The sequence below is a fragment of the Embiotoca jacksoni genome, unplaced genomic scaffold, assembly GCF_022577435.1.
Source record: "Embiotoca jacksoni isolate LCO1_2020_lvr unplaced genomic scaffold, fEmbJac1.0.p SCAF_13, whole genome shotgun sequence".
In the NCBI taxonomy this organism is placed as follows: Eukaryota; Metazoa; Chordata; class Actinopteri; family Embiotocidae; genus Embiotoca; species Embiotoca jacksoni.
This window is the reverse complement of record NW_027185263.1, coordinates 7,642,319-7,658,761: the sequence shown is the minus strand read 5'-3', so window position 1 is coordinate 7,658,761 and position 16,443 is coordinate 7,642,319. Positions and strand designations below refer to the sequence as shown.

General features: G+C 41.7%; 1 protein-coding gene across 2 annotated transcripts; it reads right to left on the bottom strand.

The window, feature by feature from the left end:
• Positions 1–200: 200 nt before the first annotated feature.
• On the bottom strand, positions 201–16,057 carry LOC138196278 (clustered mitochondria protein homolog). 2 transcript variants are annotated; one of them, XM_069146168.1, is made up of 30 exons: positions 15,477–16,057; positions 15,105–15,221; positions 13,302–14,705; positions 12,587–12,747; positions 12,320–12,491; positions 11,514–11,654; positions 11,290–11,420; positions 11,035–11,189; positions 10,414–10,539; positions 10,157–10,304; positions 9,901–9,993; positions 9,438–9,656; positions 8,999–9,174; positions 8,571–8,882; positions 8,318–8,430; positions 7,270–7,365; positions 7,065–7,165; positions 6,828–6,980; positions 5,876–5,938; positions 5,548–5,786; positions 5,382–5,466; positions 4,439–4,592; positions 3,408–3,547; positions 2,978–3,058; positions 2,741–2,866; positions 1,966–2,087; positions 1,676–1,769; positions 1,452–1,586; positions 1,281–1,354; positions 201–1,161 (listed from the first exon to the last, which is right to left on the bottom strand). In XM_069146168.1, exons 3-30 carry the CDS (start codon positions 14,683–14,685, stop codon positions 1,035–1,037), a joined length of 5,121 nt encoding a protein of 1,706 aa, XP_069002269.1. In that variant the 5' UTR covers positions 14,686–14,705; positions 15,105–15,221; positions 15,477–16,057; the 3' UTR covers positions 201–1,034. The 2 variants fall into 2 exon arrangements, with proteins under 2 accessions (XP_069002269.1, XP_069002270.1); XM_069146169.1 differs by having other exon boundaries at positions 15,145–15,221.
• Positions 16,058–16,443: the final 386 nt, after the last annotated feature.

The following is a 16,443-nucleotide window of genomic DNA, read 5'->3' as shown; positions in this document are numbered from 1 at the left end:
ACTATGAAAATAAATGTTGTACCTTCGGAGGGTTTTTTTTAATTATTGTTCTGATGAGCGGTTTACGTTTTTGATATGAACAAATGTTAATTGTACAATAAGTGAGCAGCTGGAGGACAGACTGTCCTCCTGACAAAATCATGCAGCTGCTTTGTATGTGTAAATAATCACGAAAACAAATCCGAGGAAACTTCCAAGAAGACCTAGAATACTTTTACGCTACATTGGTACATTTTCAGATTCACAGCATAGCAGATGTTTGTGGTCATGTCCATTATGAAATTCAAAAAGCTTGCAGTCAGTCAGTGGACCAACTCCACAAAATGTCACTTACAAGTTCAAAGTCTAATATACTTCTTTTCAGATTAGGCAGCCATTTATATAACACTTTATTTGACTTGCTCTTGTAGAATGACAAGATAAAGGGGTGTGTGACTAATGCTTATCATAGTTACCTGGCTATAAATGACAACGACACGGATTAAATTATAATGAGCTACAAGTACACATTCAAACCAGTCCTAGAGGTGATTTCAATTTCAGGCAAAGACAAATCATCTATCACGTTCTGAGAAATGTCCATGGTACAAGTGTGAAACCCTGTGGACACACAGGGAATTACAAGATAACAGTAAATCCTTAAAATCCAAGAAGATTTGGACTTTTAGCACACTGTCTCCACATTTTCCTCAGTAGCAGGAGTATCAACACACTGTGCTTGTCCATTCATGTAGCAGCATTTTCATTCATCTATTTAGCATTTGTGCATTTTTCAGACAAAAAAGAGGAGAGTTATACACATTTGCCATCAAAGTTACAGCCTGCAGAGCTCATTCACAGATCCCATATATTTCAAAGGCATAGACAAAAGCAGAACAAACTTGTTTTCTAAAAGGAGACGCCTGTATCTGGGTAACCTACTTATGAACACCAGCTATTTACCTGGCTTTCGTTTGCCATTGTTGCTCATGGTCTGTGGTCGTTTTCATAAAGAACACAGGTGTCCTATGGTAACTGTCCCTTTAGTCCACAGTTCAGTATTGTTGTCTGTTGTCGTCTGTTTTTAAGCCTTTTTGCTTTAATATTTGATTTTCCAGCTCTTCCACTTTAAATTTTTCCTTTCCTTTCAACTCACTCCTCAAGTCTGCAATTTCTTCAGCACTAGAAAGGAAGACAAAATAATAACAGTATAAGTCATTTACATTCTCCTTTTATCAAAATAATGAACAGGTGAGATGAGCATTAGCAGATATGTTGGATTCTATGACTCTTTCCGTCACCTAAGGGGGATGAAAATGATTCCACACGTCAAGTTGAGCTGCTGAAGGATTGCGGGAAGGCTTGGCGTGGTAAACTGCAGAGGAAATCAGATGAGACAAGTATTACACAACCAGAAATGCAAGTGTGTGTGTGTGTGTGTTTACAGGTGATATAACCTTTCCTGTACAAACCTTTGGAGGTGGGATACAGGCACTGGGTTTGTTGCTGTAGATGTGGTTGATTGCTTTCTGAAGCATCACAGCCTGCTGAGTGAGACTCTTCAGGTACTCGGAGCTTTCCTTCGTATTGCAATGGTTCTCACCAACCTTCATGAGTGCAACAGTGGAGTCTATCAGGTAAAATAATGAGCGCATCATACACACATAACGCCAGTACACGTGGTATTCCAGCATACCTGGCTCTTATAGATTGAATAAGCCTCTTTCTCGTGTTGCAGTGCAGACCGAAACTCTCCTTTGCTCTCGTACACAGTGGCGAGCAGATGATGACTGCGCAGACGACAGACACAGAAAGACATTTTTATATAAAGGAATGGAAAGAAGGAATAGTATGTGAACAAGAGCATGGCAGCAAGCTTGTCTCAGGTTGTCTGTAACTGTAATCTGTTGTCATCTATGTATTTTCTATTCACCTGATTGTCATTATCAGGATAGACAAAAGAGGAATTAGAAACTGTATACATACCTGTGCGCATGCTTCGTGGATGTGGCACCGTGGTATTTTGAGGTTAAAATTAAGGCAGTTTGTAGGAACTTCAGAGAAAGCTCATACTCCATCAGTGCATGAAGCACGAGGCCCAGCATACTCTAACATAGTGGAGGACAACAGTGATATTAACACATGACTGAGATGTAACTACACCTTTCAGCACTAATATGAGTGAGGACTGGTTGCTGAAATACCAGCAGATTTTCTTAAGGCTGCCGTCAGTGTTTTATTGATTTAATGAGACTTCAAATTGCAGTAGCTTATTTGTATTTTAAATTGGTTATTCACTTTTTTGTATATTTGTAGAAAAAAAAGCTTTCTTCAAGTTTTATTCCACAGGAGTCCTAAAAGGTTTCTACAACAGTAGCTGAATACGTTTTTTTCTTGCATTCTAAAATGTGTCTTTTTTTTATTCCCTTTTACATTATTTTCTTGTGAAACATTGTCATTATCTTTTGTCCCTTTTCACTAATGATTGATGGCAGTGTACATGGAGGATCGGAGAGATTTTGTACAATAAACAAACAAACTTTCAGCCTTAGCTAAGAAAAAAAAAAAATCATTTGTTGGTTCTCTTCTGATTTGTTGTACTTTTTGTAGAATTGAATTTAACAAACTATACCCTTGAAAAACCACAGAGAAAGAAAGAAAGAAAGAAAGAAAGAAAGAAAGAAAGAAAGAAAGAAAGAAAGAAAGAAAGAAAGAAAGAAAGAAAGGAAGGAAAAAAAACAAAACAATGACTGGGTCTTACATCCAGCAGTGCAACTTGTGGATGGTCGTCTCCACTAACGAGCAGGGTGAGGTACCGAGCGCGATACAGCAGCTGTAAGGAGGTTGAGTGTTGGCCTCCAGCAAAGCAGTACAAGGCCAGATGAATCTGAATCACAGACAGGAGAAGGCAAAAGAAAAATATTACATTAACAGAGTTAAGTAAGATGCAGAGTAAACATTGTGTTGTTGTTTGTGAACAGATGAAAAAGGAACTCACATAATCCTGTATGGTCTGTGGATGGTCTATACCTTGTACTCTCTCACTACTCATTACTACCTTTTCCTGGTGGCTGAGGGCCTGTGAGACGTGGACAAAATAAGAGAAACACTTGATGATTTCTCTGTTTGGATCATACTGGCCACATTACAAAACCAGATGAGGGGGATGATTCAGAAGTGTGCAACCAGGTTAAAACAGAGGTAGATAACATAGATAGAGGTAGATAACAGAGATAGATAGATAGATAGATAGATAGATAGATAGATAGATAGATAGATAGATAGATAGATAGATAGATAGATAGATAGATAGATAGATAGATAGATAGATAGATAGATAGATAGATAGATAGGTAGGTAGGTAGGTAGGTAGGTAGGTAGGTAGGTGAGCACGGTAGGTAGGTAGGTAAGTAGGTAGGTATATTTACATCTGTGTTTTCTCCCAAGATGTAGCTGAGCCGTCCGAGGAGGCGCAGGCACATGCACACATCCTCATGCAGGACCCCACACACACTGCTGAACAGAGTCAGGGCCTGGCCAATCAACTCGTAGCCGTCTCTCAGAAGCCCTAAAAGCAAACATGAAGCCGTACATTGTGTTAAATGTGAGAGTGGTGACCCAAACTATATGTGTACATGCACTGAGTGGGCAGTTCATATGACCTTATGGTGCCTTAAGTGGAGTCGCACTTATTACCCGCACGAGAACAGTTAATTTGAATGACCCTTTATTAGTCAGTCATTAGTGGGTATTTATAACCTGTTACATGGTAAAGGATAGATTCACATGTAGATATGAAGATATCTTCTCATGTTTTGGACTCTGAATGTATTTTTACAGAGGGAGGACTGTGGATATTGCCCTGTTTTTATGGCCAGTATGGAAAGCAGGAACAACTACAGTGAACAAGAACAACCCAATGTGCATGTGTGTATTGTTTGTTTTAACTCCCTCACACACAACTGAGAATGCTACTTCTTTAAAAAAAATAATAATTATTAAAATTTTCTTTCCTTCCTTAACCCAATTTTACAAGGCAAAAAACACCAAATAATTTAAAATTTTCCATGTACTGTAATGCATGTTGCCGTTGCCTAGCAACATTGTCCTCAAGGCTTAAACCACTTGCACATTGTGCTAGTATATTGGTAACTATACTTGCTAAATCAAAGACATGACCAATTCTGTGTGACATTTTTAGGTCGATGGTCTTTTTGCCGGCTGATACTTGCTGAAAAATGAAAATCTACCGTGGACTGACGCAGCACACAGCACACTCACTGTCCAGATACTTTTCCATACGGGCCCTCTGATTAATGGTCAGTTACTTACAGGTGAGGCCTCCATGCTGCCCTAAATGTAAACATATATATATATATATATATATGTACACTTGATGATATATACATATATATTTCATGCCGTTGTAAGTGTTTGTATTTATGCTTATGTCTCTCACCCTGCTGTACTGCCACCTGTGCTTTTTGCACAAGCTGCGTGGCATCTGTTGACGAAGGTTTAAGATGGCTGACCACAGGGAACATGTTCACGACATCTTCCTCACCAAACACTGGTCTGTGTCGAGACTCAAACACATACTCCCTCAGCTGCACCTAAATCCACAGAACAGGGGAACAGTTGCATTTTAAAACTGCACTTAATGACTTTGGACTTCAGCCGCTGGAAGTCACTACCCCAAATCACTGCAGCTTTTAAAGACTTGTCGGACTTAAGCCACCAAAAAATCTGCAATATAACGTCAGCCCTCAACCTGTTTAGCAAGGACCGAAGTGTATTAAACTGCCACGAGTAAAATTTTTGACTTAAGGGAAAGATTAAAGTAGAAATCTTTCACTTTTACTCCTACTTACAAACTTACAATACAATACAATACATTACAATATTTCTAAATATCTTTTGACTTGCTTTTAATTTGAAAAGAGCTCCAGAAGTCTCTTAAGTTTATATCCCAGATGACTGCACGCCTCTGTTTTTTGTGTGATGATAAAACATTAGCTGGGAAATAAATATAAGCCCAGAACTCAGCCTTAAATATAAAATTACTTTTTTATGTGTGAGCTCAACAAAATAGAGTTGTGACCAAAAAAATTGATAAAAAAAATAGCTTTTGCAGCAAGTTTAACCATTTCCAAATGACTTGCAAAATCATTATTTGCTGACTTTGTTTGAGCCATAAAAACGTCCTGCCTGTGACACTGTGGTCAAACAGAGCAGTGGGCATGAGCAGCTTTAATCTATTGCAGCCCCAGATATGATTATTATTGATACAAATGTTGTGATTTCAGCAAACATTTCTTGCCTCGAGCAGTTTTAAGATGAGCGGAATTGATAAAATTTCACATTTAAATATATTTTGAAGAGATTAATGGTAGATGTCTGACCTGGATGCCTGTCTTGATGGCAATCTCTCTCAGTAGGGAGATCCTCTGAAGGTTGTGCTTTTCTATTACCCCATCTATACTTTCACTGAACACAGAGAGGATAAAAATGTAAAAATCCTGCAGCACATATCCCGGAACCAGCACATGTACAGAGACACAGACGCACCTGTCAATTGTGTAGTGGTAATAATCTCGTGCCTCCGCTCTGATTCTGCTCCACAGCTCACTGGAAGTCAGTCTAGCCCACACACTGTCTGTCAGCGCGGTGACTCGGCTCCGGCGTCGGCGGCTCCTGCGACGAGTGAGCAGCTCATCTGAGCAGGAGTCGTTGAAACTGGAGGAGGAACTCAGGAGGCAGTTCAGGAAGTGACTGACAGCTGCAGAGAAAGCTGCAGGTTCAACATCCTGGGAGAGAATAAGACACGTGTTTATATTAGAAAATGAATGCTGGATTGGAAAGTGTTATGTTCTGATATTTTACTTTATTTGATCACCTGCAGATAGGTCCTGAAGATGTGTTTCGCACTTCTGATGACGACTTCGCTGACAGAAATTCTCTATGAGGGAACATGTGATCAGTTATTGGACAGTTCTCACACTTTATTTCTTCAGTGTGAGACTCTTTGGCAACCAAAATATTTTAAAGAAAACTTTTATTCTTACCGTAATCAGCGTTTTAAACAAACCTAATTCGAGCCATGAATCTTGCTCCACAGTATTTTATTTTATGTTCCACTTTTAGATTCTTTATTAAGAATTTATGTGTATTTAGTGCACTTTGGAGAACTTTATTCTGATGTGTTTATTTCAGTGTTTTTACCATATTTGTTCTTTATGTTAAACTGCATGTAATTGTGCTGTTTTTATGTTTTGGTCAGGTATTTTTCACTCTTGTGGACAATATTAAGATTTCATGATCCTATTATGACAGACAATGATGAGAGAAAGTTTAGCCATTTATCTGTAGAAAAACTTACTGTATTGTCTCATTTAAATCTAAAACTATGATTAAGTAGTGCCCCTCAGTCTGCAATTCTTGTTCCTGTTATTTCTTGCTCAGTTACTTGTAATATTAATATTCGCAGTGTTTGATTTATATAAGAGTTCAAGTCATAGCTGACAGGCATTTTTTCAAATCTTCCTTTTGTCGTCTGTAAAACGTTCTCGCCAAGAATTGACCTTTCCCTTCCTTGATTCTGGGCCCTGTTCTTTTGAGAATATTTTTTTCCTATACTTCCCATAATTATCAGACACAACATACTGTTTATCTTTGTATTTTTGTATTTTGTATTTAGTATTTAGTATGTCTTCCTGCCAACACTGCTGGTGTAATCTGGTTGACCTGAAAGAATGTGCTGATGATATTAAGTGAGATGTTTTGTAACTTTCTGCAGCTTAACAGGGATAAGACAGAGATAATTAGGTCTTTAGGTAGGTATTAAGTACCTGTATGTGTCCGAGTCTCCCCCTCTCCTCCACCCTCTCCAGCTCGCTCAGTATGGTGCCCAGATATCGTACGTTCACCCCCCGCTGGTGTAGCACTGAGGTCAAGGTCGCTCCGTCCATCGGCACAGCTGTGTGGTCGAGACAGTCCCTCAGCTACGGCACAAACACACACATCATCTTAGACTTCATGCACATGACACAGTGGACCTGAACATCACCGCTCCACTCAGGACTCACCAATACTGGAATCTGATTGGACAGCAGAAAAGCAGCCGCGTCCCACAACAACCGTCTCTGCCTCCGAAGCTCCTCAACACACTCAGAGGAGAAACGAGCACCTGCAGCAAAGACACACAGGTTTAACTTGACTCTCATACTCATAAAAACATACATGACTCTGTGTGTGTTTGTGCGTGTGTGTGAGCACAAGTGCATTCAGTACCTGGAGAGCAAACATCAGGATTGAAGCGGATGTCAAAGCACGAGTCGCTCACTGATCCGACAGCTTTACAAGCGTTCAGGATCACATTTCTTCTCTCTACAAAAGTAAAATATAAATGGATTATTAACTGACATGATCACAGTCAGCTAATCCTCACCAGTTTCTTTCACCTCAGTCGTGAGTTAACATACAAGTATCCATACATATATATTAACGTATGTATATTTACCCAATTTTGAGGGTCTATTAATTGGTGTAAGTTTATCATTAACCCTTAACAAGAATGATTCCTTTAGGTTAGCAGCCTTTGAAGAGTCTATTTAGTGGCTGTTCTGGACCTTTCTATGAGGTCCACATGGGGTACACGTTCATTTCCAAAGCTACTTTATGGATCGTGACGCGAGACTGTTTTTGCAATGTTTCCAAAACCAGAATTGAATGATGGCAGAAGAGGTATTCAGAACCTCTAATTAAGTATTTATTTTCATCAAAAATAGTTATTATGCAGCAGAATGACCTCTGAGAGTCATATTGTTTTATATTTTATCACCGTTTCATCATTATTGATGGATAAACACGCAATAGGTTGAGGTGGAACAAACTGTAATAGTTAGTTGAATCTGTGACAATGCATCCTATTTTCAGAACTAAAGTTTGTATGTTAAATTCTAATCTCGAAAGTGAAAAATAAGAATAGCAGTTTGTAAAATTGAGTTGTGTAAAAGTACTAAACAGCTGGGCAGTGGATAAACTCTAGTGAAATACAAGTACAGTACTTGAGTGGGTCACATTCAGAAAAACAGAATATTTGAACATTTCTCAATTCCTGAAAACAGAGTAAAATCAATCTGCTGAAACAGATGATGAGATGTGATCCAAGGCTCTAGAACAACAACTAAATCCACCTTGTGAGGATATTGTTTCTATATATTAACGAACTATATTTGTTTCAAAGCCTAATTTGTATTATTTTCTTTGCAGTGACCCATTTTATCTTTGGTTAATCAATATGTTTATCCTATAACTTCATTTATCTGGTTTTATTCACCCATGTCTCCAGTTCTCTGCTCACAGCCCGGCTCTTCAAGCAGCTCGGAGGCTTTATCCTCTCCTTCCAGTTGGCTGAGCTCCTGTGACACCATCTTCACAAAAAGTTCATACCTGCAACAGAAAGCACAAGACAAGAGGATTAAGACATCTCATTTACAAAGTTCAGTTCAACATGATGGCTTAACAGTGAGATGGTGGCTGCATCTGTGTCCAAACACTCATCAAAGGGCTCCAGATGTCCTCTTCCTCACCTGTGCTGGACGAAGGCCTCAATCAGCTCCGGTCTAAGGCTGGCCAGGCTGTGGCGATGGAGCCGCGGGTAACCGAAGCTCTGACACTCCTTCGGCACCTCCTCCCTCGTCTCCTCTGTCTCTGAGAATTGGAAATTCAGATCTGGAGGGAAGGTCCGGAGGAGGTCCAAGATGTAAGGTCGTCCGTCGTTACCCAGGATGCCGATGGTCTCGATGCCGGAGCAGAGTTCCACTGGGCTATTGTTGTGGTCCAGCACCTGGTGACGCTGGATTCTCAGTGGTTTACTGGCTTTATCCAGGAGCTCCAGAAACCTGCCGTCAAACACACTTCTGATCAGATGTAGTGATGCTGAGAAAAATGTATTCCTGTCTGTTTTTCTGTTTGACTTGTGACAGTTGAGAGTGTTTCATGCGAGTGTGTGTGTTACCTTGGGTGTGTAAAAACAGTTTTTCCATTGTCATTAGAGCCATAGACGACAGTCTGCTCATGACTTTTCTCCAGTATCCCAGGAACGATGGTCTGAGCAATAACACGGATACCACGATAATCCACCACAGCTGACCCAAGTGTGTGAAGCCCCTCTGTGTCGACAGATGCATACGCCTGTACAAGAGCAACGTGAGTATATGACCGCAAGAACATGAAAACATTTCTATGGATGATTTAAATGTGTGCGAAGGGATTAGATTAGGTGAGGTTGAGATTATTTTCTGGGACCAATTTTTCCTTAAATATCCAAATAATATCCTTTTAGTATCATTGAATATAATAAAGTATTGAGATAAACACTCAAACAGGCCAGATTAAACAGTCAATGCACCCTAACACCTCACCACTCAGTTTGAGACTGTTGTCAGGATCTCTACCTGTGCTCCTCTCAGGTCACAGATGGCAGCAGCGTGAGCGGCAGTGTTGCCCCCTAGTGGTCTGTAGTGCTCAGATATGTCGAACCCCAGGCTGAAGAACAGGTTGTTCCACATGAACATCTGCATGTGAGGCGATTCTCCAGGGTTTAACGGCATGACGTTGCCGTCGACAACGGCCACCGCACCTCGTGTTGCAGCGGCAACAAAGTCACTGTTGGTCTGGATGGAGGGATTAAAATGTAAGAGTTAACGAGAGAAACACTAATCTAGTCCCAGAGCAGGAAGAGGAAGGAGGAGGTTGACAATCAAAGCTGAACAGTACAGAGGAAGTATGATGACACATTTAAGTCCCCTACTCATGGTCAATGCTTCAGGGGTTTAAAACTGATGATCATACATCTGCTTCTCTGACTGTTAATCAGAGACAGAACAGAAGAAGATGTTCGGAGTCCTGTCGTTTCACCTTGAATATGCTCCTCTCTCTGTGCAGACGCTCCTGAAGGGAGTTTCTGGGAAGCTCCCTGCCTCCCTGCAGCTCCTCGTTCCAGTCTCGACTCTGAGGGCGCAACACACAACCTAAATATCAGCAGCATCACTATCAGTTCACTTCAGATGTGTTGTCAAATGAAATCATTTTTTGTGCATGTATGTGTCCTCTACTTTACTGCAATGTTACATTTCTCAAATTTAGATTGTGTCCCTTATTTTGTGTTTGCAACCTGCCCAGCTGTGTGCTCGTCCTGGCCCATACAACTGGTGTGAGTCTCCTCCGCTCTGACACAGTCAAGGATGTGGTCTCCATGAGGGGCGATCCACGTGAAGACCTGAAAGGGTGCGGCGATCCGCTCGTAAGGGTGTCGCTGAACTCTGGTTCACAGCAAGTGACAGAAAGCATTTTTGTCCAGCTTCACGTAAAATCATGTAAAACTGAATCACTTATTGTTGTATTAGCATGATTTATTGACAGTTTTCTCACCTCTTCTTCTGCAGGGCACTGAAGTTTTTCCTGAAAGTAGGACTGACTTGATTCAGCAGCTCGACTAGAGAGTGGCAAAGGATTTTGGGAACTGCAGGTTTAGGGTTGAAGTTGAAGGCAGTTGACCTGGAGGAGGCAGAGAAACGGACAAGCTGGTTCTACTGTCCTCGTCGTAAATAACTGTTGATGGTTGACATGCTTAGTTACGTAACATTGAGAGCAAAATTTTGTCGCAAATTATATAAATAGACAACAAGAATCTAAAGTCATGCTTGAAGCATTGTGACTGTACTTTGGTCGTGCCTTGAGCTTAATGCTAACATGGCGATAACAGTTCAGCAGGTATTTGGTCATACATAAATGTATTGGACAAGCTGCAACTTGATGATGACACTAGATTAAAAGAAATCATGGCAAATAACCCAATAGCTTTCAAGATTTGGTAATATTGTTTGGGAACCTAAATATCTTTCCAGAATTCTGTGTGCCCGTTTATAAAAGATTAAGTAAATTCAACAGAGTTGGAAACATCTGTACAAAATTGTTTGCCATTATGAACGAAAACTCGTCACTTTTCCCAACCTTGCAAACTTGCAGATGGCTGAACAGTTTAACACTCACTGGTTGAGGAAGAAACCCCGCGTAGAGGATGTAATGTTCAGTTCTTTGTCTTCCATCGTCAGGACATTGAGGTACATTATGTCCCCGTGCATCTTCCTGTTTCCTGGAGGAGGGTTCCAGCTGCTCATGGTCAGGACCCGCAGACACTGTAAAGGCTGTAATGCCACTGTCGTTTCACTTCAACTGAATACATGTTTCAGTGAATGTAATTTATTTAACCAGCCAGGTTTCCATTTACAGAAGCTGATCTCTCACCTTCCAGTCATCTCTGACCGGCTGCAGTGGAGTAAGTGGTCGGTCCTTACATCTGGGGAGGATGTATTCTGGAGGGCTGCAGTCAACAGACCCCTTTTCAGAAGCTCGCCTCTTCCCAACGTTTTCACTATCTGAAGGGATGAATATGGAGAAAAATAGGGTTGAAAATAACAGAAAAACTAAGACAAAGCCTGATGTGAGGCGGCATGAGAGAACAACACTACCTTTGTCTCCCCTAGTGTAAAAAGTGAGGTAAGACAGCGAGCTGCAGTTCATTCCATTGTATGCATCTGCAGGGTCGAGGCTCCTCAGAAGATCACGTACATGTCTGAGATGAAGACGAGCATCACGCACCGAGTACGAATCTGCAACAAGACCAACGGAGCTTATGAAGTGCATAGACGTGTGGACAATGAATGGAAAGTTTTTTCTTATGCAGTAAATCATGATAAAAGATAACAATTGAATAAAAAAAATTTAAAAAAAATCGGAATAACTGTATTGTCTACTTTTGAGGCACAAATGTAGAAATAAGTCTTCTGCTTGGAACAAAAACAAAAGGTAAACACATTTAAAAATACCACTTTAGATGTAACTTCATAAAAATTGAGACATAAATGATTAAAAAATAGAAATCATTTAAAACCTTTTTGGAAGTAAAGTGCCAGCTACATGGAATTTGGTGCAATGCTGACCTGTTCATTCATTACTGATGTATTCCATGTGGGATACATTATTTTATAATTATATTTTTCTTAATTTGCAAGGGAAACTCGAATTATGTCTGCCATTCACGCCACCTATCTGTCGAGGTGATATGATAACAAAAGGTGATCACAGCTTCATATTACACTGTTTGACCATACTGGAGGCTTCGGCCTTGTTTTTTGACAGTAAAAAGAGCCTCCTGATATGTGAAGGTCCTGATGCGTGAAGTCAGATGCTGAAGTGTTGAACTCAAAAGTGAAATACGAATCACACACAAAAAAAAACAACATATGAAGAAGAAATAAGAGGAAGAAGCAGTTACCCTCCACCACTTTGATCAGCGCTCTGTCCTGAATGCCCTGGATGGAGTGCAGTTCTGCGAGGCTTTCGAGCGCTACGCCTCCCAGCTGCAGTGAGAAGGATGTGCGGTGGCAGGTGATCTCGTGATCCATAAGCACCTGGTGCAGCTCTGCCACCAACATCTGGCCCGACACCTGAGAGAGGAGGGGAAACAGAGAGCCGGACTTGAGTGCCATTAAGACAAAATGAAGTATCTTGAGCAAAAACAGTGACAGAACTGCAGCAGAACCTGAAGCTCAAAACTCTCAGCTCCAGGAGGCTGAATTCTGACAGTAAAGCCCGTCTCTTGGAGATCAACGATGTCTCGGATGCTAAGTTGTTTCCTTGTGTCCCCATCAGACTGCTCTGGGAGGTCGTCCTCAGGGCTTTCTTCAGTATGATTTGGAGGTGCTGTCAGAGGAGACAAAAATCAGGTGAGAGGAAAAAAAAAAATGTCTGCATGATATAATGAATCGTTTTTTCTAGATTTGATATCAAAGGTGACAATGGAAAATAAATCTGCATTATTATATTTCAATGTCGGATAATCAGTGATAGATAAACATCACTGATATTTAAGTCTTGAATTAAAACATGCAGTTGAAGAAGATGCTAAAACAGGGAAAGCAAAAACAAATAATTTATGAAGTTAACTTTTAGTTTTTCCATTCTCCACCTGTCTTCATTTACTCGTTCCCATTTTGTTTCTAACATTTCAGCTTTGGCTTTCCACTTTTAATTTTCAAACCACCATTTCACAATATCAGTTTTTCATTTCAACATCCAATTTCCTGTTCCAGTTTCCAATTTTCTTGTTAAATTTAAATCACGGCTGAGTGCTAAAATGCAATAATAGTTCAGTAATTTTCTCTTTTGATTTATTATCCTCAATATCGCGATGCGCCTCTGTACGAGCTGCATATTTGAACAGGACGGTTTTGGAACACAAAATAAAATCCACACACCTTTGACATGTGGTGCGGCAAGAAACAGTCTGTCAACGAGAAACAGGGTCATTTGCTTCAGCTCGGCTCCTTCTTTAGTCTCCACCAGCGGCACCGCTGTCTCCAACTCCGAAACATGCCGCAGAGTTGTGCCGCCGTCTTCTTCCTTCTTCGGCGGGTCGGAGTTTTCCCGACACTGAACACGATCTGCATTTAAAACAGGCTGACCTGCTGTTCGAGCTGTGAGGTCCTTAGATATGTTTGTGTCTGCGTGTATGTTTGCATTTACAGTCTGGTGCGACACCGCAGTCGCCTCTACCGTCTGTTCAGCATCCTGATTACCGCGTTGCGTCCGGTCCAGGCGACGCTCACCGGGGTCAAAGTTCTCCACAGCGTCGGTGTTATTACTGACGTGTGTTCTCGTCTTCTGTGACTCCCCTTCAGCAATGCTCTCATTCAGCAGGTCTCCCTCCTGTTCAGTCAATATCACCGAAGTGCACTCTGATTCAGCGCTTTGCTTTTCGTGCTGCTCCGTCCAGGCAAACTCTGTATTTCCCTGAGCAGGAACAACACTCGGTTGAAACATGAAGACATTCTCCTCATCGGGTTTAAAATCCTTCATTAGGTTGCGGTTTTGTTCCTCGTGTAATGTTTGATTTGTTAAAGTCACTTCAAACTCGTGAGGTTTGTTTTTCTCCGTCTGTCTTCCTGCTTTCCGCGGCAGCTCTAACTCAGCTAAAACTTCCATGTCAGACCAAGTTCCAGAGTCTATTTCTTTCTTTTGTTTAGTGTCGATTTCTGAGCTTGTCTCCTGTGATGTTTGCGCCTCTAAAAGTAAATCCAACTGTTTCAGTATTTCTTGCTCTTCCCAATCATCCGTCTCCTTTGCAGTGCCAGTGTTTGTGAGTGTATTCACTTCTCTCTTATTGCACTTGAGTATCTCTGTTTGTGTCTGAACTTCTGCCTGTGACTCTGTCTGAGTCTGCACCCCAGTACCGATCTGCGTTTCGGCTTCCGTCTGCGTCTCAACCTCGGAGTAGCCCCTGTCCCTCTCCCTGTTACTCCTCTCTTGTCCTCCATCGACTGGCTCATCCGTCCTCACTCCTTCTTCCTCCTCAGAGACCAGCAGACACACCATCGGCTCCACCAGAGTCACATCCCCTCCCAGGTTGCTGCTTAGGATGATGTCAGGGAACAGGAAGTGCTCTGGTTCGAGGGCTGGGTTTGTCACGCCGGTGGAGGCGGCTAACAGATCGTCCTCCAAGTCGTCCGGCAAGCTGGGAGATTCACATTCACTCTCTCCGCTGGACAGCAGAGGGGATCTTTCCACCTCGCCCCGGGTCGGTGCATCCTTACACTTAAAGTAGTTTGACAGTGTGTGACAGCACTGGAGTATGTTTCCCATGGTGCCTTCGTTTAGGTCGCCTGAAAGAGAGAGAAACGTAAAGATAAACAACAGGGGATTATAACTTGGTTTTTATTTTTGCAGCTTCGGCGAACATTTCTATCGCTTATAGCAACATTTAACTTCTCAGCTTGCTGCAGTGATGTAGAGGTGTACTTCAGGGTGTGGTTAGGACACCTTGACATCACTGCAACGTGTGGCCACAGGTGACTCCTGACCACACCCCGCTGCCGGGTGTAATCAGAGGTGAAACTGACCTGTCATCCAGTGAAACTCTTCTTCGGCCTGCCGTTCATTGTTTGTTTGAATCTAGCAGCTAAACTGAGGAAGGTTTTGGCACCGTCACGTGTGCGCGTGTGTCTGATTGTGTGGCACGTGTGAATACAAGCGGCTAAGAGCCTTAGACAACAGCTGATTACCGGATGATTATGAAGTGTTCCTGCAGTGGTGTCACCTTACACTGGAAAGGCGTGGAAAACTTTGGAGACTTAATCTCATCAGATGACCTCTGGAATGATGTCAGATATGTGGGAACCCTAGAAGACAGATGAAAAGGTACACTGGGTACAAGTTTAGAGTTAAGAAAATGCCTGTAAGGCCACATAAACATGTCCAAATCAAAACAGACATCGGCTGTTTTGATAAATGGACACAGTTTTGTTTTGTTTTTTTATGAAAGTAACACAACCGGTTCAAGCTCTTTCACGGAAAATGAAAATATAAATCTCAAACACAAGAACAAAATCACATCAATTTCATAGGTATCAGTGCAATAAATCGGTTGGTCCTACCTGCCAGCTTAGAAAGGGGGAAGAGTCGGTCAGTCTTGTGTCATCTTCTCCAGATTTCCCTGCTGTTCATCCTGCTGAAAACACAGAGCTGAGTTCCCCCAGCTTCCCTCTGGAGCAGGAGGCTCCCCTGTCCTTGCTGCAAAACCACGTTAGACAAACTGTGTGTCAGTGCATGGGTGTGTGTTTCTGCCCTTCATGGGTGAAGAGGGGCTGTGACAGAGCCAGCAGGGCCTCTCTCTTCACACACACATGCACACGCACAAACATAGTACCCATCCAAGTCCAGAAGAGGGCAACCTCTCTGCCGCTCGTGATGTAACTTCCTGTCTTGAGACCGGTCCACTCATTCTCGAGCAACCTTGAATGTGAGCACGTGCAGGTGGTGTATAAATAGCAGCAGCAGAAGGTCTGGCACACCTCATCACATTTTTAAGCCACCTATGAAAACTACAACAAACATGACACCGCTCGCCCGCCTCCTCCAACGCAAAGTGCTGTAAATTCCGTTGTCACGCGCCCTCCCCCCTTTTTTTTTTTTTTTGGCACGAGCTGGAAAGCAGCTCTCTTGGTTGCCACGGCAGCGCTGCAGAGAGACAATTAACATTCTGAGCACAGTCGCCAAGACAACGGTGGGAACGTTCTAGAACGGGACGTTTGCAAGGAGACAAGTTGCGCGAGCACACCGGACACTGATTGTTACATGTTTACTCAGTTGTTTGTGGTTGTTGTTGTTAGTGCTTAAATTTTTTTTTTTTATTTAATGACTCAAAAACGCATAATGAATAAATTAGAACACTGCTACTGAAATTATACTTTTTTCTTCCATTTATTTGTACCATTTATTGTTTACTTAGAAAATCATAATAGCCAGTTTGTCACTGACGTGACAAATCTATTCATTTAATTAAAATGCCACTACTGCTTCATTAAAATTCCACTGGGAAATGAATGTCTCTTTTAATAATAT